Source organism: Chelonia mydas, chromosome 10, assembly GCF_015237465.2.
Source record: "Chelonia mydas isolate rCheMyd1 chromosome 10, rCheMyd1.pri.v2, whole genome shotgun sequence".
In the NCBI taxonomy this organism is placed as follows: domain Eukaryota; kingdom Metazoa; phylum Chordata; order Testudines; family Cheloniidae; genus Chelonia; species Chelonia mydas.
This window is the reverse complement of record NC_051250.2, coordinates 36,602,110-36,623,119: the sequence shown is the minus strand read 5'-3', so window position 1 is coordinate 36,623,119 and position 21,010 is coordinate 36,602,110. Positions and strand designations below refer to the sequence as shown.

Genomic DNA, 21,010 nt, shown 5'->3' with positions numbered 1-21,010 from the left:
TAGTAATAGGATGAAATTTAATAGTGAGAAGTGTAAGGTCATGCATTTAGGGATTAATAACAAGAATTTTAATTATAAGCTGGGGATGCATCAATTAGAAGTAATGGAGGAGGAGAAGGACCTTGGAGTATTGGTTGATCATAGGATGACTATGAGTCGCCAATGTGATATGGCCGTGAAAAAAGCTAATGCAGTCTTGGGATGCATCAGGCGAGGTATTTCCAGTAGAGATAAGGAGGTTTTAGTACCGTTACACAAGGCACTGGTGAGACCTCATCTGGAATACTGTGTGCAGTTCTGGTCTCCCATGTTTAAGAAGGATGATTCAAACTGGAACAGGTACAGAGGAGGGCTACAAGGATGATCCGAGGAATGGAAAACCTGTCTTATGAAAGGAGACTCAAGGAGCTTGGCTTGTTTAGCCTAACCAAAAGAAGGTTGAGGGGAGATATGATTGCTCTCTATAAATATGTCAGAGGGATAAATACCGGAGCGGAAGAGGAATTATTTAAGCTCAGTACCAATGTTGACACAAGAACAAATGGATGTAAACTGGTCATCGGGAAGTTTGGACTTGAAATTAGACAAAGGTTTCTCACCATCAGAGGAGTGAAGTTCTGGAACAGCCTTCCAAGGGAAGCAGCGGGAGCAAAAGACCTATCTGGCTTTAAGATTAAACTTGATAAATTTATGGAGGAGATGGTATGATGGGATAACATGATTTTGGCAATTAATTGATCTTTAACTATTCATGGTAAATAGGCCCAATGGCCTGTGATGGGATGTTAGATGGGGTTTGGGATCTGAGTAACTACAGAGAATTCTTTCCTGGGTATCTGGCTGGTGAATCTTGCCCATATGCTCAGGGTTTAGCTGATCGCCATATTTGGGGTCGGGAAGGAATTTTCCTCCAGGGCAGATTGGAAGAGGCCCTGGAGGTTTTTTGCCTTCCTCTGTAGCATGGGGTACAGGTCACTTGCTGGAGGATTCTCTGCTCCTTGAAGTCCTCAAATTATGGTTTAAAGACTTCAATAGCTCAGACATAGGTGAGAGGTTTATTGCAGCAGTGGGTGGGTGAGATTCTATGGCCTGCATTGTGCAGGAGGTCAGACTAGATGATCATAATGGTCCCTTCTGACCTTAATATCTATGAATCTATTAATCTTGATCTGGTTTGTTCCACCTGTTGCGACCTGGGGCTGTTAATAAATGAGCAAAAGTCTACCTTAATCCTGGTACAATGCATAGAGTTCATTGGAGCGGTCCTCGACTCTATTCGGGCCAAAGCCTTCCTCCCTGATGCTCAGTTCCAAGCCATGGCAGACCTCATCTCATGCATGCAAACCCGCCCTCTTACCACTGCTCCCACTTGCCTTCAATTGTTGGGCCACATGGCGGCCTGCACTTATGTGGTCCGTCATTCATGGCTCCACCTCAGGCCCCTGCATGTGTGGCTGGTGTCGGTCTGCATCCCCAACAGACACAGCATGGATGGTGTGGTCAGGGTCCTGGATCATGTACTATCGTCACTCACCTGGTGGCAGAATCCTGCATTGGTGTTGGAGGGAGTCCCCTTCACGGCTCTGTTCAGGTCCTGATGGACAATACAGCAGCTATGTTCTCTCCCAACAAGCTGGGCCAGATCCTCTGCCCTTTGCCAGGAAGCCCTCAGGCTCTGGACCTACTACATACAACACAGCATCCATCTCATAGCCACTCACCTCCCCGGGGCAAGGAACACTTTGGCAGATCACCTCAGCAGGACCTTCTCATCTCGCTATGAGTGGTCCCTGCATCTGGAAGTAGTCAGCTTCATCTTCCAGAGGTGGAGAACTACCCAGGTGGACCTGTTCGTGTCCAGGCAGAACTGGAAATGCCACGTTTTCTGCTCAGTTCGGGGATCGACAGAGGCTCCCTGTCAGACACTTTTCAGCTCCCGTGGTCAGGGGCTCTGTTGTACTCCTTCCCTCCAGTGCTGCTAATTCACAGAGTCCTCATGAAAATCAAGCAGGACAGGGTGAAGGTGATCATAGCGCTGGGGTGGCCGCACCATCACTGGTTCAGAATGCTGCTGGACCTCTTGTTGGCTGCTCTGTTACAGCTGCTGCTCAGGCTGGACTTGCTGTCCCCAAACCATGGCAGTCTTTTGCATCCAAGCCTGGCAGCACTGCACCTGACGGCTTGGCTGCTGCTTGGTTAAATGTGGAGGAGCAGGAGTGCTGAGTTGTGGCCCAGCAGGTCCTGTTGGGCAGCAGAAAGCCCTCCACCAGAGCAACCTACCCGGCCAAATGGAAGTGCTTGTTGGACCTTGGATAAAGGTATTTGGCCTGAGTGGGCCTCAGTGAAGTTGATCCTGGACTACCTTCTGCATCTCAAGCTCCAAAGCCTGTCCCTTTCATCTATCAAGGTCCACTTGGCCGCTATTTCAGCCTTCCAACTGCCACTCTAGAGCAGGTCGTTTTTTGCCCAGGATATGACTGCCAGGTTCCTCAAGGGCCTCAAGCCCCTCTACCTGCACGTCAGGGACCCTGTTCCACCCTGTTCTGCCATGACCCACCCTCCTAGAAGGAATTGAGATGGTGTAGGGTCGGCAGTGCCTAACGTACCAATGCATGAGTGTGGCCCTCAAGGGGGCACCACAGCTGACCCAACAGATACCGCTAAGGCAAAAATCTCCAATAACTGTGCATGTGGGGGCAAACATGCCTAGCATGGAATGGACATGAGCAACACATCTCAAAGAACAACAGTTACGAAAAGATAGGTAACCATTTTTTATGATCAACTCTGTCTTCGTCTCTTGTTTTTCATAGATGACGACGTGTCTTTGTCCAAGTGCTGGGTCTATGAACCTTCTGTCCAATGTGCTGTACTCCTAATAAACCCCAGCCATCTCATTTCACATTGCGTGGGCTCCTGAGACAGGGGAATGGAGTGGGCAGTGTTTATTATGACAACAGAAAGTTCTGCTCTTTGGCATTTCTGGGAAATGGGATTTGTCTGAGATGGAAGCAAAAGCATTTATTTTAACGTCGTGTATGGACCGTTTGTTGTATAAACAGAGGGCTTACTTTTACAAATGCTTTGTGATTTGTTACGCCATTAGGGCCTGATCCTGCATAATGCTGAGGGCTTCAGAGAGAGATGCTAAGTGACTTTGCAGCTCCCCAAAGTGCTCGATAGCTTTCAGAATCAGACTCTTAAAAATCAGTCCCAGGGGAGAAAATGAACATAAGGACTTGATTTCCCCTCTTACTCCAGTCAGGAATGGGCCTTTGGTAGGGAAATTCAGGATGGAATAAACAGGGAGATCACATCCTCTCCACCCTCCAGCGGTCCGCTTCCATCTAAAACAACCCAGTAACATCTCAATGTGTCTAACCTGGGTGAATGTCCTAGCACTCTCCCAGTGCTAGCCAGTTCAGGCAGCTGGTGGGTCCTGGTGATTAGACATTTTCTTGGGTTCTATTGCCAGCTTCTTTTATAATGTTAGGAACCTCAGTTTCCCAAATTGATGCCCATCTCTCCACTTTAAGCTAGCAGTAATAACATAAGTGCTGTAAGGCTTAATGAATTAACACTTGTAAAGCACTTTGAGGTTCCTGGATCAAATGTTATCTGCAGTTTGGATGTCAGCTTATTCCACCAGATTTTCTATTTGAACTACTGTGGCACCTTGCTTGAGGTCAGGGCCTCATGGTGCTGGCTGTACATAGGCAGAGGAGGAGACAGTGTCTGTCCCAAAGAGTTTACAGTCTAACTGACAAGACAGAATTATTGACACCATTGTACAAATGGGAACTGAAGTAGAGAGACACGAAGTGAATTTGCCCACAGTCACAGAAGGAATCTTTGGCAGATTCAGTAACTGAACCCAGTTCACAGTCTCAACGCCAGCTAGGGGTTGGATCTACAGCAGGTTGGGATGAAAAGGAAACATTTTGATTCCCTGAAACAAAAGAAATAAATCAGTGTTTCAGCTCCTGGATATTTTCAAGATTTGGACTTTTCGTTCTGATTTGAGAAGGAGAAAGAGGTTGAATTCTCAAAAATATTTGCAGGATTCGAAAACCCGCTTCCCAGCAAGCTTCTGGAGGATCCCAGCACCTACCACAATGGGGCCTGTCCATGACTGGGGCTCCTAGCAATACAGTAATACAAATAATAAACAACAACACATGGGGGGTGGAGGGGGAGGAGAGTTCTAGCGTTACTGAATCTATCCAGGTGAACTCCAAGAGCACGGTGCCCAACCTAATACTGGCCACAGCCAACACCTCCTTTCCTGTAGCCATCACAGGAAATTCCTGGCTATGTCTACACCCCTCTGTGATCTCATCCCTGTCTCCCAGAGCAGAGCATCCCTGCACTGCCCCGCTCGGAAAGTCAGCAGTGATATTTACAGACAGATGCTCTCCCCAGATCCTAGCCAAGAGCAGGAAGTAGCAGCTAGCCTGGGAGTGGCCAGGGTCAGAGCTGGGCCATGAGGTAGAGTCCCAGCTTGGGATGGTGGATATTCTGACATTTCAGTTTCTTTCTTTCTTTTAACTCTTTCTTTTAACTCAGCAGTGGGAAAACCTGCACCGAAGGAAGCCAATGGGTTTCACCAGATGGCCACCCCTCTGACCCCAACCGTTCCCTGTCTTTAACTGTTCCTTACAAAAACACAGGGCAGGCCAGCCAATCAATTAATGGTTTCCTCATGTTTCCTGTACACTTGGCCTGATGCAGGAAACCTCCCTCCTTTTGCCACCTGGCCTTCCCTTGCTGTGTGTGACTTGACCAAGCCAAAGGGATCTGGGGCAGGAGGAGAGGTCAGGTGGCCATAGAACTGCCTGAAGAGAGTTACACCTTCATTGGGAAGATGCAACATTAATTGAAAAACCTGACAAAACACCCCCCCCCCCAGCAACGCTGCAAGCAAAGCAATTACATTGTCTCCAGCACACTTTATACAACGATGTGCACGTATAACACACTTGCATTGTGCCTGTTGCATCACCCTCTAGTGGCTACTCCACAATTAGGATAACAGTCTTTTGTTGCTGCCAATGCTTGGAGGGCTAGAGGGTGCCATGGTATACGGTAAGTGTTATGAGCACAGACTGGGATTTCAAAGGAGTTAAGCACCCAGATCTTACTGAATTCCAATGGGAATTGGGTGCCTAACTCCCTTAGTCTCTTTTGGAAATCCTAGCCTTAGTTAACTAACTTCCTTCAAGATGTCAGGGAGGGTCAGGCTGGCTCACTCTCCATCAGCGTCTCTGGCTTTCCTGTGCCTGGAGCTGTGGGGCACAGTGATCAGTGGGCAGCTAAGTAAGCAATGGGTGTGGTGACAGTGGCACACCCGGCAATACTATCTCATCCTGTCCGCAGCCAGAACAAGGCTTCTCTGGGAACAGGGCACAGTGTTCTTGGTCAGATGGCTCCAGATGTGGAACAAAGGCCCAGAGGGAATCAGAATAAGCCCTATGCCTGGTTATGGAGCAAAATGCAAGAGCTGCTTTCCCCCAGAAGGAACCATCGGTTTCACTTCCGGTGGGCAGGAGACAGCGAGGGTCAGGGCAAAGCAGAAGGAAGACCACATCTCAGTTCTAACAGTGACTGAAGTTAAAGACCGAAAGAGCACAGAGCCATTTATGCAGGTCACTTGCTGGGATTATCTGGGTATATCTGCCCTGCTGGGCCTCAGGCACTGGCGCACCTCAGTCCCTTTTGTTCTCTGCCTGTGGCACAGAACAGCCTCGTCTCCTGAGGGCTGTAATGCTTTGGTCTTATTTTGATTGTTGGCTTTAGTGGGCAGGTGACTGGGTTGTGTTGGTGGCCTGTGACAAACAGGAGGTCAGACTGAATGAGCTGGTGGGCCCTTCGGCCTTAAACTCTATGAATTTATGGGAAATCCTTAACTGTAGCTCTGGTGCCAAGACATTATGAGAGGCGCGTTAAAAATGCTGGTGAGGATAGACAGACAGACAGATTAGACTAAAAGTATGTTTGCAGTGTTGTTGTAGCTGTGTTTGCCCTGGCTATTAGAGCAGCCAGGTGGGAGAGGTGATATTTTTCATTGGACCAACTTCTGTTGGCGAGAGAGACAAGCTTTCCAGCTCCACAGAGCTCTGCTTCAGGGCTTAAAAGCAAGACACATATCGATGTGATTAGGTTTAGATTAACCAAAGAATACTCAATCATCGGGCTGCATGTAACAAACCACGCCTGACTCCTCCCCAGCCTGCTAGGCCCTTTAGAACCAGGAGAAGAGTGGATGTGATGCACTTAGAATTTCAGGGTTGAATGTTTGATTAAATCCTCACGAGGCTATTAAGGAAACCTGGTAACTCCAGAGTTAGAGGCAAAGTCTGTCATGGATTAAAACCATCTTCAGAGCTAGCAGTAAATGGCAGTTCTCAGCAGCCAGAGGCGAGGTGTGCCAGGGCTTAGTATGGAAGAAATAGCATTTAATATGGACTGGAAGAAGGGTCAAGAAGTGACAAAAGTGAGAAAATTTGCTCAGGGAAGCTAAATTATTGAGGTTAACATGCCTGCTAGTCAGTGGCACCCTCTATTTTCAGAGTCCGTTTCTAAATAGCTTATAAAGGGTTAATAAAATGTTAATAGATGGTTTAATAAATAGTCCATCATTTATTACAGATTGTTATACAATCCAACAGATCAATAGATTACATATAATCATCTGTAACACTGCCTCCTGATTTGTTCATAACCTGCTGTCACACAGACCACTCATAGCTGTCACATGCTTATAGCATCTGTTAATTATTTATCCACCTTATAGAAACTATTTGTAAGTGGACCCTTAACATAAGCGTGACCAGTAAGCGTGTGCATGCGCCATCCCCTACTCGTATCATCGGCTCGCCTCGATGGCCGTTTTCTGTGTGGTTACTGGCCAGCCTTTCTTTACGCTCCACCAAGTGAAGAGAAATGGGCTTTTTGCTCTACCCCTTTCAGAGGGCCGAGCCAGCGCCTCCGCTGTGGCGCGCTGCTGTAACCCCTGCAGCCGTGCTGATCTACACCAGCTGAGGAGCCATATTTCATCAGCAAAGGTGGCGCTAGTAACAAAGCTACAAGCAATTTTAAAACCATGGAGGCACATTTTCTACTGGTGCAAACTGCCCCAAGTCCAGTGATTGCCGTGGAGCTGCACCAATCGTTGCCAGCAGAGTTGGCCCCAGTGCCTGATTTTGGTTTCACTCATACCCCCATGTCCAGTTACTGAAGCAAATGGGGTTGCACCAGAGTAAAATGGGGGTAAGAGTGACCTTCACCCCTGTGCAAAACACCAGCCCGAAGTCGAGGCACCACTCACAGCAAGTGGAATGTAATCAGCGTGCACAGGCCCAGGGCTGCATGCACAGGGCTGAATTTCATTCTAAGTGAGCTCAGAATCAGGGCCCTTGGTTTTGATCTTGATGGGATCCCTTGAACCTCCTCCTTTGGAATCCAGTCTGGGTCTCAGTCCCACCCCCACCCCCCAAACTCACAGATCTTCAGCTGGTGTAAATAAGCACATTTACCCCCGCTATGCTGAGCACCTGCCTTGTGCTCTGCGCGAGGCATGCTTCCAAGTGGGCCTTACTGGTGCAATTAAGAAGCAGCTGAACCCATGTCCGGGGTGGGGGATGAGGTGTCATCAGCAGTTTAGCATCAAAAGCCAAATGCAAACTGCAGTCTCAGGGGAAGAAAACACCGATTTAGGCAGGCAATACACATTAGACTCGTGTTATTAAAAACAATAATAATAAAGAAGAAAAAGTACATATCTTATATATGTTACACTATGTTCCATAACATTGGTTGTTATTTTTTTTTACATATTCAACATTATTTCATGGAGATGGCCTGGTCCACAGCCTCCCTCCAATTCTTTTGCTCTGTTGCATATTGAAAACTATTGACAAGACATACATGTTATAACCTAGAGGTCCAAAGCTGGCCTGAGAAGAGGGTCAGGGAGATGGTGTTTCCTGCAGTGGGCTTGGCCCATGTCATACCTACCATTCTGGGTGCCCAAACGTTGCAACGTTCAAGGGCAACTTGCCAAAACACCAAAAACTGTCCTGAATCTGCCCTTATATGGTTGTATGTTTAAATACAAAGTAAAGGCACACAGGCATAGGCTGAGAGTCTCCAAGCAGCCTAGGGGCTGTAGATGTGCCTCTTTAATTAGAGCAGCGTCTAACTCCCCTAGCCAGCTTGGCAAATGTCAACCATAGCATTTACCTGCTCAGTAAAGGAATATGACGTGAAATGCCTTGTGGTCTGAGTTCACCAGCTGTCAAACCCGACAGTTTTGTCCTCACCTGACACAGAGAGAGCAGCAGTGAGCTTTGTTTTAGACTGGGCTGGGTTGGATTTGACCCTCAGGCTGCAGTCTGGGCACCCAAGGTTCATAAGCTACAGCAGTGAAATCTACCCCTTGTGCAGATGGTCAGCAGGCAGCTTCAGCGCCCCTGCAGCCCCACTCAGGGTGTAGGTGTGATTTAAGATGCACTTGTGCCGCAACTCTATGTGGGGTGAGTTTCCTCCCCCAAAAGGTGCAGCCCAAGTGGCATTTAGTGCATGAGAAAGTGAGAAATTCTCCACAGCATGTTCACCCAGGAGCAGCCGTTCTCAGTGACCATGCAAAACCCCTCCACAAAAAAACCACCCTTCTCTTGGTTTGTTCCTAGCAGCTTGGGAGTTAAGCAGTTACTGTGACGGTTGCACACTTTCCTGTTTGCTTTGAGGGGGTCTTTGTTGCAGATGAGGAACAGCAGCACACATGCGCGCACACACGGACACACACACACACACACCCCATCTCCCCTACCCCCAAGAAACTAGGGACAGCGAAAGTGATGGCGATTGTGCCCATAGAAGCCAACAGAACAAGCCTCTTTAGGCTTCAGTGGGAGTTGACCAGGGCCCATCACACCGCTGCAGAGACCTGTGGGCCTGATTCTCCCCTACCCTGCACCCTGTGTGCTGCAAGGGGATGTCAAGCACTCCCACTCCTGGGCCAGCTCCTCAGCTGGTGTAAAGTAGAAGTGCTTCTATTGCCCTCCGTGGAGTTATGACAGGCTGCAGCAGCTGAGGGTCTGGCCCACTACTTGGTAACAGGTTGCATGACCACGTTGCACTAGTGTAACGGACTGCACACAGGGTAAGGCGGGGGTGGACCAAGTCCTGTGGCTCACAGACACCGGAGGGACGGGAAGGTAGAGTCACATTAGGCTAAAGCAGGGAATGGGTGCTCTGTGCATTTTCCCCATCAGCTGGCACCTGAACAGACTGTGCACCACCCTTGTGCTAGCTGGGCCCCTTCCCCCACACCTGAGAGCACAGGGGCTGCATGTGGAGCGGGAGGGGACATGACGTTTGTTCTCACTGTGTGGCTGTAATTCACAGGAACATTTTAAACAGAAAGTACCTGTAACATTTAACGCCAGGAGCGAGCAAGTTCGCTCAAAGCCCTGCCAAGCAACTACATCAACGCAGGTGACCTGAGGGACGAGCAGTTACTATGCTACAAATGGGCCAGTGTCACAACCGTGTTAGTGACACATGAGTCTGTTACTTGTCAAGGCGCCTGTGGCCATTATGTCAATTACTATATTCAGCGCAACTCTGGGAGCCCTGCCCCCCCATCTCATTGCCAGCCCACAGGTTAGTAACCGGGCGTTGGGCATTCGCACCGCTCCACCACGCCCTAGCCAGTATTCCCGTGTCCCATGAGCCACACTCTGGGAGACAGGTCTCAGCCTCCCACCCCTCATTGGAGTAGGCTAGGCAGCTGCCACGCTAGCTTATGCTGCAGTCAGGCTCTAGGTGCCCCTTTGCATGTGTCAGCAGTAGGTAAGGGGATTGACACGGGATGGAGGGGGCATTGGTATGGCTCAGAGGCCAAAAATGAGCCCTGAAGGTTGCTAGAGTGTTGTTCTGCTAGAATACATTAGTTGGGCCATAAACAAAATGGGCTTTATTTGTAACCCTACAATAATAAACCACTGTACAGCTTCTTCCCTAAGCATAGTCAAAAATGGCATTGCAGCTTCTTACACCAGGCCTCAGTTTGTCCCAGGGTGTAAATTGGTTAGGAAATGACAATTCCTAGCACAGCAATGGCTTGTGGGTTTTTTTTGGGAGGGGGGGGGTGTCAACTCCAGAGGTCAGTTACATCAGTGTAAATCCAGGGTAGCTCAGGTGCCTTTAATGGTGTTGCTCTGGAATTACATGGGTGTAAATGAGATCAGCGTCAGGGCTTTGGTGTTCAGTGGGTGTGCAAAATATGTGTGACACAGCACACTGTGGGTCTGGTCCTGATCACACTTACACCAGGGTAAATGAGGAGTAACTGCACTCAAAACAAGCAAGTTGCACTGGTGTAAAATTGGTATGAGAGGAGAATCAGGCTGCAGTATGAACTCACAGGCCCCCTGGAGAAAAGGGTGGGTTTTTTTGCAATTGATTTCAATAATTAGCCAGGTATTGGCATTGTAAGAAAACATGGCCTCACATGTGTGGTCCCAGGTGACATTACCTGCTGGGGCCTGGCCGGAGGGGGGACTGGATTGTGTTCAAAGACCATCCCATGATGGAGGCTGAATGTAAATAACATGAGTAGTGACTAGGTGTCAGGAATGTGCATTTCCACTCTGCTCCATGTACTAATGCAAACACAAGGGTGCACCTGCTAGTGCTGTCTGCTGTGAGAACAGCAAAGGCAGCCGCTGGGCAAACTAGTCCAGCTAGCACACCTCATGTGACCATTTGCTAGTCTGTCTCTGGTCCTCCCACAGCTATGAAACTTTGATTTTCAGCAACCCCTTGTTCTGCCAGTATTCATGGGCCTTCAGTGCATGACAGTCCTGACCACAAAGAGCTTTGCTAAGCCAATTCTGGGCCTTCAGCCAGCTCTGCTAATGTACCTTAACCATGCCCCAAAGCATCTCCTGGTGTTCAGTCCTGCGTCACTATGCAGATCACCTCAGTCTGGCCTCACAACACACTCTTCCATTCCTGAGCTACTACACAATTCTGCCAGTATCTTAACCTGCAATGGTCCCTGTGCCAGGCCTGGGCCCTCACACAGCTCTGCCAATGAGCCTCAGTCTTAAACTGCTCTGCAGCATAATGCCTCCCTGAGCCACAGGTGCCCACAACAATTGGTTTACAAGGATTATCCCGCCACACTCTGTTTCCAGGCTGCTCCGTTATCTTGCTGCACCATTTCCTGCCCTCTGAGTAGATCCAATCCAACAGCCACCCAGGCCCACTCTGTGCCCATTTGGAATGTGCCTGTGTCAAGGGACTACAATTCCCTTGCCCTGGTGAACTAGAGCTTCTCACCATAACCACCAGTGCATTAGCTTTGCTTTATCAATCCTACCCCTTGAGACTCAGAGGGCAGGGGAAGCACAAAAACACCCCGAGGACTCAGTCTTCCTGGGATTTCACCTTCTGCCCCCATTTACACCTCTGCAAAACACTGTCCAAGTCCAAATGGCAGCATTTCACATTCCTTTGGCCCAGATGAAAATAACTACACCAGGTGAAAAGCAGGGCAAAATCAGGCCCACAGCTGACTTATGCATGTTGAGCCAGATCCTCAGCTGATACAAATTGGCTGATTTTCACCCAGCTGAGGATCTTCCCCCACAAACATACACATTTTCTGAGAGGATATAAGAGGGCCTTTGGCAGTGACCTTGGCTAAGACCAGTCTGTAGGTGGGGGCTGGTCCATGGCAGTAGTCGCTGAATAAACCCAAAAGGCCTGATTCTCACTGTGTCACGCCAGTGAAATCAGTGGTGCTATATCAGCATAAACATGGTGTAACTGGCAAATCAGACCCTTTGGTTTTTCATGGAACTCCAGGGCTGGAATCTCCTCTCATACTGGATGCATATGGAAATCCATTAACAAGCCATACACATATTCCTTATCTATACCAGTACATATGACAGAAGAATCTGACCCTCTATGTCCAATGCTTTTGCTTTCCCTTCAGGAGACCTGAAATAGGGTAGAAGATGGGAATGGGGGAAGGTACGTCAAGGAAATTCTCTGGCCTGTGCTATTCAGGAGGGCAAACGAGATGATCACAGTGGTCTCTTCTTGCCTCATAATCCATGAACTGACACCAGGTCAGTCTCAGTTGCTACGGATGGGAAGGGGACTGAAGAGCTTAGACTTCTCCACACCCAGGTGTACTGTGGCCAAGCGAAGAGTTGAGGACTTGTGCTTGGACACTGGGATCAAGCAGGGCATGGAGCTCATCACCAAAAGGGAAGAGAGATCAGAAACATTGAGAGACACCCACAGGAGAGGGGCCCAGACAGAGAGGTCTTTTGCTTATATCTTCTGAGCAACTTCAGACCTAGTAACACTGGGCTCATCCTGCACTTCACTCCTCTTTAAAGGCTTGTCCTTACTGTGTTACTTTTAATTAACATTAAGGACACACACACCCCCAGGCACACCCGGGCCTTCACGCACACAAAGGAACCCATCACAAATATACACTATAGACAGGAGAGTCTGTTCTCGCTATATATATATACAGAGTCTCTGGGGAACAGTCTGAAGAGTGCGCATAGGGCGGGGACTTTAGTAAGGGACAGACACAAAACCCATCATGGTTTCAAACACTTCCCCTTCTTCTCCCGCCGCTGCAGTTTCCGCAGGCGCCGGGTCCAGGCATCCCGCCACTGGATAACCAGGCTGTTCTTGTCTGCCATTAGTCCTGGACGGTCAGTGGGGTTTTCGCTGATCCCCATGACAAGGTATTTTCTGCTGATTTGGATCTTGGGGCACTTGCAGGCCAGGTCTTTCATGTGGATCCACAGGAAGTTATCACCACGCTTCACGCGCTCGTCGCGGCACTTGTAGACCGAGAGGACGTTGACGGTGAACTTAGCCCAGTTGGCCACTGTCTCCATGTCTAAGACATTCACTTGGACAACTGGGGGAGAGACAAAGAGAGATGTTCAGAGTGGAGCAAGAGTCAGTGATGATACTCTTTTAGGGTGACCAGATGTCCCAATTTTATAGGGACAGTCCTGATATTTGTTTTTTTTTTTTTCTTATATAGGCTCCTATTACCCCCCACCCCCGTCCCGATTTTTCACACTTGCTATTTGGTCAGCCTATACTCTTCTTCCACCCCACCCCGCACCCCCTTGTTCTGGCAACAGGCACATTTGCATGGCTCAATCTTTGTGGGATTGTTTCTGCTCTGACAGGGGAACCACCCACCCTTTAAGAAAACACTCTGTCCTGTTTCACTGCAGCTTCTCGACGGACCAATTCCACAAGATCTAGTTACATCTTCTTGCCACAACACTTAGTTCCTCGGCATTAGAGATGCTTGGAATTTTTCCTTCAAAACAGTTTTTGGGGATGAGAAATGGCTTTGTGATGAAAACAAAAATGCTCACAATAAATTTTTCAATAAAAAATTTCTGGTTTTGGTAAAATTTCCCACAAAAAATGAAAAAAAAATCAACTTTTTTTGTTTTTGTTTTTTTATGAAAAACTGGAAAATTTAACTCCCCCCAACCTCATACCAATTTTCCAAAATTGCCAGTGAAAAGTAATTAGCATTTTTTGACCAGCCTTACTCAGCACAGCTGTCCCCATGCTTCTTAAAGCAACAGGCCCCCAGGGCACAGCTTCTGTGGTCCAGAGGATGACTGAGACTGCTGAGTGCTCAGAAAAGACAGCCTTCAGGAGCCTACGGAGCCTCCAAATTCTACCTGCACTGCTGGAGGACAAGATGTTGCTTAATTTTCCTTTTCAGACACACATTGCTAGTCAGTGACATTCACCCTGCTTTGGGACTGTTATATGGTTCTGAGTTTTGCTGGCCAAACATGATTTCATCTCAGGCCAGGTACATGAGGAAGGGTCAGGACGGTGGGGAAACCAAAGTGGAAAGGCAGTGATTTGGCCCTGGAAGACACAGGGAAGCAAAAAGAGTTGGAAGGCCTGATTCTCCCTTCACTGACACTGGTGTTAATTGGGGTTAATTTTATTGAGGTCAATAGAGTTATGCTGCGTTAAAACCTGTGTCAGGTTTCAGAACGAGGCCACATTAACTGGGAACGCCTCAGACCTCCCCAACCACGACCCAGTGACGGGACTCCTGACAAGCAGTTGTAGCAGCTGCCTGGCTGGCTGGGCTACGGGTGGTACTGGGTGTTTGTAGCCTGTCACTCAGGAGATATGCACTCAGTTTCTAGCTCTGTCCCTGAGTCCTTAGGTGACCTGGAGCCAGTCACTTACAATCTCTCTGTGCCTCAGTTCTCCATGGCGGGAATGATGTTTCCCTGCCTCTCAGGAGTGTTGTGAGGATAAAGTCATGCCTATCTGTGAGGTGCTCATATGGGGTCCATAGGTACAAAGAGCAGCTCAGGGATCATAGAATCATAGAATATCAGGTTTGGAAGGGACTTCAGGAGGTCATCTAGTCCAACCCCCTGCTCTAAGCAGGACCAATCCCCAACTAAATCAGGGGACTGAAGAGGAAAATCAAGGGTCACCCTAAAAGAAATAGCTGGAAAGTACCTGGAAATTAGAGTTTTGTGACTCAATAGATATTTGCCGGCAAACACAATTTTGAATATTTCGACACTGAAATGACCCACATTTAGAATTCCTTTTATGGGGGATCTACAAGCTCCCATGAGTCTATTACGGGCACATACGGCACAGGTGGCTACTTGGAACCCTTCCACTGAAAGTCCTGAGAAACATAAATGGGTTAAAGTTGCAAGAAAGTCTAGCTGAATGGAAGGACTAGTTCTGGTGAGCTCTTCTCTCTCCAAGCTCACATTCACTCCAGCCTCCTCCCCCACCCCCTGACTCAGAGCCATCTGACAGCCATTTCTATTGCTCTCCACCTTGCCAAAACCATCTTTTCGGCTGGAGCCAAGGGTTCCTGTGGAAGATCAATCAACCAGCTCTCTCCAGCGAACCTCCCTCCACGCCCGAGTGTGAATGGCCCTGTGTCACAGTGATTAACAACATGCAGTCAGCATCCGCCCAGCCTGGCCTCACAGTAGTGATTCACATCAGCTTTCTCCCAAGACCCCTCAGACAACAAGAGTATGGAGAAAATGTTCTTTGTAAGGTATCTGGCAGGCAGGGAGGGACGGAGGGGGAGAGGGCATGGAATGGTTTAACAGGTTTGCTTTAATGAATGTCATGCTGGTGGAAAGGGCCAGACTGACAGCACCAGAGACTGAAGGTCTCACTTTGCCTCCACGGCACGTACCAGGTGGGCAGTGGCAGCACTAGCTTCCAGCACCCCCTCATCGGTGCACTTCAGCAGTGTTCTAGACAGACGGCCTCAAGGAGTGAGAGGGTCACCTAGACTCCATGTATATTCGGGGTGAACTTGGGGAAGATGGCTTCCCTTGAAGTGTCTGGAAAATTGGCCCCCTCCATTAAATTAAATTAAATCTGAGTACCTGTAGCCCAGAATTCCTTACTGCAGGTGCAAATCAGATAATTAAAACACCAAATTCTCAGATTCCTGCCCGCAAATGCATATTCAAGCCATTGAACAAGATAGCCTTTAATTTTTAGCATCTCTATGAACTAGGGTACTGATTGCCATCTCTTACAGTGAGGGTGAGGGTCAGCTGAGGAAAGATAGGGGATGTGGACACCAGAGACCACCATGCGCCATCGAACTACCACCAGATGGCAATGACTTTTGGTCACCGCTGACCTTGGATGCCTCTCTGTGAGCAGCTGGATCTCTAGCTAGATTGAGGCCCAATAGGAGAGGAACAGAGGGTGGGGGAAGCTTGGATGGAGTGAACACAGACTGAATTCCCCTCTCAGTCCAGAAGAGCACGACCTGCCTAGGGCAGGGTGAGATGCTCCGACAGATCAGGGTGGGACAGAATTGTGTTCCCATCCCAGGACTGGGTTTGCCCATCCAAGGCGTGGCAGCAGGTGTCCGCTGGCCCATTTCCTCACTCTTCTTCCCTGCGAAGTTGACTTCAGGAAGGAAGAGCAGCTTACCATAATCCTTCTTGCAGTATTTTTTCATATTAATCTTGTAGTTGCCTTTGGCTGGCTTGCAGTACGAATCACAGTCTGCAGAGAAGGAACAGAGCAAACTAAGAGCTCAGTAGTTTCAAACAAACCCCGTACAAGCAAAACCATCACAACCGGGGGGAAGGAGAGGCTAGGGGAAGTTTGCATCTCTCACCTGCAGCACTGTACGCTGGTATTAACAGTGAATCACCCACTTGGGGCAAAGACCAATAAAAGGCAATATCATTTCATACAGCAGATTTCAGAGAGACTGAATCCTCAAACTCTCTAGAGCTTTTGAGCCAGATCCTCAGTTGATGGAGCTCCTCTGACTTCAGCTGAGCTCTGCTGATTTACAGCAGCTGTGGATAATAAAACTGTAGAGCTAATAATAAATAACAGCGGTGGCCGAGAGAAATTGAGAGGCACAGATTTTAAGCTCTTCAGACAGGGACTGTCTTTGTATGTGTTTGCACAGCTTCTAGCATAATGGATTCTGACTGGGTCTTTTGGGATAACATAATGAGAACATTAAATAATAATAACCATGGGCAAGGGAGAAAATATGTCCTCAGCTTAGATTTGAGATGGACAGTGGAGTATTAGAGGCAAGGTGTCCTGGGTGGTAGGAGCAGCAAAGGAGAAGGTTCTTGCACCACCAATAGCCAGATTGTGAGAATGAGGCTGATGCTAGCTAAATAAAGGAGCTGGGAGAGAGGCCCAGAGAGGCCAGATCTTCAGCTGATGTAAATCAGCATAGCTCCATCAAAGCCAACAAAACTACACTGATTTACACCAGCTGAGATTCTGGCCCCATGTCCCTTAGGATGGGCTGGAGAAAGTTCCAAAGAGGGAGTTAGAACACATTTTGCCAAACTCATGTAATTCCACTGAAGTTGAGGGTGTTACTCCAGGGATGAACTTGGACCATGTAGAATCCTTTTGACCTGTATTCTGATGCAGACAGGAAGTCAGGGGAACTGTCTGTGGCATGGGTTGGGCTCAAGCTTCCTCGTAGGTGTGAGGAGGCAGGAGCAATGCAGTTCTGCACATGCCAGGCCCTGGAGCTCTGGGAAACAGAGCTGCAGAGAAGGGAGTTGCAGGAGTCCAAGGGACAGGAGCTGCAAAGGGAAAGGTGGTGAAATAACGGCAGGATCACGCAGGAGGTGTGCTGCAGATCTGGGGGATGTAGGAGGAGAAGGAGATTGGAGTCCAGGGTAACACCAAGGCTACGGGTATGGAGACAACAGGAAACAACAGAGTCCAGCAACAGATAGGTACGTTTGAACACGTTCCATCTCCCCACCCCACAGCACACCAGCAGTGTAGAAGGCTGCTCTGCTGCAGGAGGTGTTTCCCTGAATAACCTGAACACACTCCACCTCCCACCCATGGGGGGCATTGTGCTGCTGGGACGTGGCCGGGGAGGTGTTCTTTGTGGACATGCAGCATCATTCCAGGTCTTTGGCACAGCACAGGGCGTTGCGCTCCCTGATCTGGCCGCGTTCCCTGGGGCTGGGCTCATGCCATAGGCCAGCCTTTTTATGCCTATTGCTGGAAGCCCCAGCTTTGCATGGAGAGCAGAGCAGTTCTGGAACCTTTCTCCCCAGTGTCTTTGATCCCAAGGGTTTCCCAAAGCAGCCCCCTCTTCATTCCTTTCTCCTGCCACCGTCCTTTGAACAGCTCAATTTGTCTCTCTCCGCACATTTTGCTTAGGTTGTGTTTTTCTGAGCCCATCTTTCTTCCTTTCTTCCCCTCTTGCAGATTCTCTGTCCAGCTTGGCTCTATTTCCCCTGGGACAGAGCAAGCAGTCAATGAAGCTCTCTTTGTCTGTTGGTTGCCAGAGGGATCGGAGAGAAAGAAACAAAACAAAACACCAACCTCCCCGTGCCAACTTCCACAAGAAAAAAGGAAGAAAACCAGAAACACAAACGGACCCTGGATTCTGCTGCTCTCTCCCTTTCCGCCCTGCTCCCTTTTATTCTGGCCTTTGTGCTGCCGGCTCCAAATTTGTCACTGATAAAAGCAGCTCAGCACGAAGCTAATTCCCCAGCAAAGGGGAGTGAGTGCTTTCCTCTACCCCAGCTTGCCCTGCCCACCTCAGCTGGGCTCACGGTGCCGAGGGGGCACCGGTCTTTTCCTGCTTCGCTTTGTTCTCCTCTCCCTTTTTATTTAGGGAAGCACAGAGCCACACTCTGGCAGCTTTTATGACAAAGACATTTATGCTAGGTTTTTCCATTTCTCTCCCTTCCCTTTTTGAATGAATCTAGCACTGACAGAGGATGCTCAACTGCCCGTCCTGGGACCTGAATCCCTTTCTTTGTTAACAGATCAAGTACAGTATGTGCAGCAGCAGTGCAAGCTTCCTGCACATCCACTGCCACCAATGGATCTGAACCATGACTCCAAGGCATGGCTCTAGGGAGAGAACACAGTTCGTTCTCCATGACCCATTCAGTCCTCAGCTTCTCTGCTGAGCAGGCAGCCTGAGTGACCTTGGCAATGGTAGTTTTTGGACATGGACCTTTCTCCCCTGGGAAATGGTCTGAGATGGCCAGCTCATTCCACACAGGCCATGGAGCTGCTGCCAGATGGGGCTGACTTTCTGACAAGGGTGACCTGGGTCAGAACTTTATTATGTTTACGCCTTATGGGGAAAATTCACCTCTGTGCAGAGCCTATTTTCAGGGCTTTAGTGGACTTTTGAGATCTTGTGCAAGGAGTGAACTTCACATTATTTTTAACTGTTTTTGGAGAACTGCTCAGTGCTGCTTCTGATCTCGCTGATACTGGCTTTACCTGCCCTGAATTATTCCAGTGGGCTCAAATCTGCTCTTGGCTAAACCACTACAAATCTAATCCAACTCAGCTGGTTTACACAGCCATTACTGTATATTTACATCAATGGAAATAGGCGAGAATTTGACTGGCTGATCTCACCTGAGTTGCTCCTGATTTACACCAGGGTTTGAAAAACCAGAAGGAAGCCCATAATGTCATTGTTATTTTTTTAAATAATGGTAGCAAAACTAAACAGAACAACATAACTTGAAGTAACAGGTCTACTTAAAAATCTGAAGACTAAATGGGAAAGGAACAATGGGCAGATTAAAAGTACAGGAACTTCTCCATAGTAGTTTAAGAAACTCTACGGGTCAGATCCTTAATTGGTGTAAATGGCTATATTTGGACTCTTTTGTGCGCTAGTTGTTCAAGCTAATCAGTTGGAAAGTCTTGGCTCCTATACAGGAGTTATTTCAGGCCCAAGTGCTCCAGCCATGACGAGCAGATTTCATCCCCTCAGTTTGGTTGTGTTTATGGTAGAGCCCCTCTCTCCCCCCCAAAAATGGATTTTCCATTCCACAGAATCTTTGGAGAACTTGAAATTTTTTTTCATCCCAAATGAAGAGGAAAAGCCAAAATTTCACAAATTTTCACAGAACAAAATTCGCATTCCCCCCCCCCAGGTCAACCAAAACGTTTTGTTTTAATTTTGACCACTTATTATTATTTTAAATGTTTTCATATAAAATAAAGTAAATTTCAAAACAAAACATCTGGAAGTTTTGACATTTTTGAAATGTTTTTCCCAAAATGAACTTTCATCAAAATCGATATGATTTTGCAAAAAAACTATTTTAATCATGATGGCATGTCTCAACGGCAAATTGTTTTGATGAAAAGTTTTCATCCAGCCCCAGTTTATAGGGCACATATGAAATGCCCCAATTTAAGATACTGTGATTTAGCAACTGCCACAGCTTCTCCGGTGTGTTAAGGCTGCTTTGTACCATTCTGCTTTAAAGTCTGTCTATTGAATCCTGGGAAACTCACCCAGCATAGGTATATAGCACCCCCTCTTCCCCCATCCCTCCTGTCATGGCGGGGAGCACGGCTGAGGCAACGAGGGCAGCTCGTAGATGTTGCTGTGGAGATGCTCACAAGTAGGCTAGGATAACCTGGGTGCTCAGACCCAGGTACTGATCACCCAGGTTAACTGGGCAGTGTAACCATAGCCTTGGTGTTCGACGTCTGTCTTTAGGCTTCAAATGCAGCATTCAAGGAACCCACGAAGTGCAGGTTTATCCAGAAGAGGATTCAGGGTGAGTCAAGAATCCCACTGCAAGATCTCGTGCCAGTCTCTGCTCTCATGCCTTCATGAGACCTGTATCACTAATGCTGTATCACTAATGCAGTGGGGCACTAAGGGCCCTGTCAGAACCAGCGCCTCACTGGGCCAAGCACTGGCTGTATCTGCATGCAGACTAACTCTCTGTGCAAGAGAATTCACAGCAGTAAGTATCAGAGAGCAGCACCAGACTGGGGCAGATGGCACTGGGGCCGGTGGCAATAGCATAGCACCGAACCACATCCAGCCACGGGATGGGAAGTTGTTCAGAAAGCTGAAAGGAGAGGGGATGCAAAAGAAGGAGGAGTGCTAGATGGCCATACATGGCCTAGTGTTAGTCTGATTACAGGGACCTGGCTAGGTTCCATCTACACTTTATCGATGTTGGAACGGGGTCAAGTGACAACTGTGTTATAACCAATCCTCTAACTGGGTTGTAATTGTGGCACACACGGGGTATACGAGAGACTGTGATGAGTGACAGTTTGCTAACACCTCTCCCTGCAATAAGCCAGTAGATTATAGTCCTGGGGCAAAGCCCTGGGTTGTGGAGAAGAAGTTCATGAGATGTGCAGAGTGGATGGGAAGAGAAGGAGAGACAGAGCAAGCCTGGCAGCTGAAAAGCTTTGAAGAAACTGAAGTTTAAGCCAGCCAGGGAGATCTGGCCTGAGAAAGAGCCATAAATCTGAGCCTTTTTTTTTTTTTGGTATAATAATAATGTTTTTAAGTGCCACAAGATGTAAACTAATCTACTTAGTTAGAAAAACATGTTTCTAGGGAATTGAACGATTTCTCTTGAAGAAACCAGGAGGGTTTCAGAGGAAACAGCGA

General features: G+C 48.2%; 1 protein-coding gene across 1 annotated transcript in view; it reads right to left on the bottom strand.

The window, feature by feature from the left end:
- Positions 1–6,630: 6,630 nt before the first annotated feature.
- Positions 6,631–21,010, bottom strand: part of NTN3 (netrin 3) — an 86,969-nt gene continuing 72,589 nt past the window's right edge. The window contains exons 6-7 of the mRNA XM_037911356.2: positions 16,036–16,110; positions 6,631–12,964 (exon numbers count right to left, since the gene is read on the bottom strand). Coding sequence (XP_037767284.1) covers positions 12,636–12,964; positions 16,036–16,110 — 404 coding nt within the window. The 3' untranslated portion in view covers positions 6,631–12,635. The remainder of the gene's footprint in view (positions 12,965–16,035; positions 16,111–21,010) is intronic.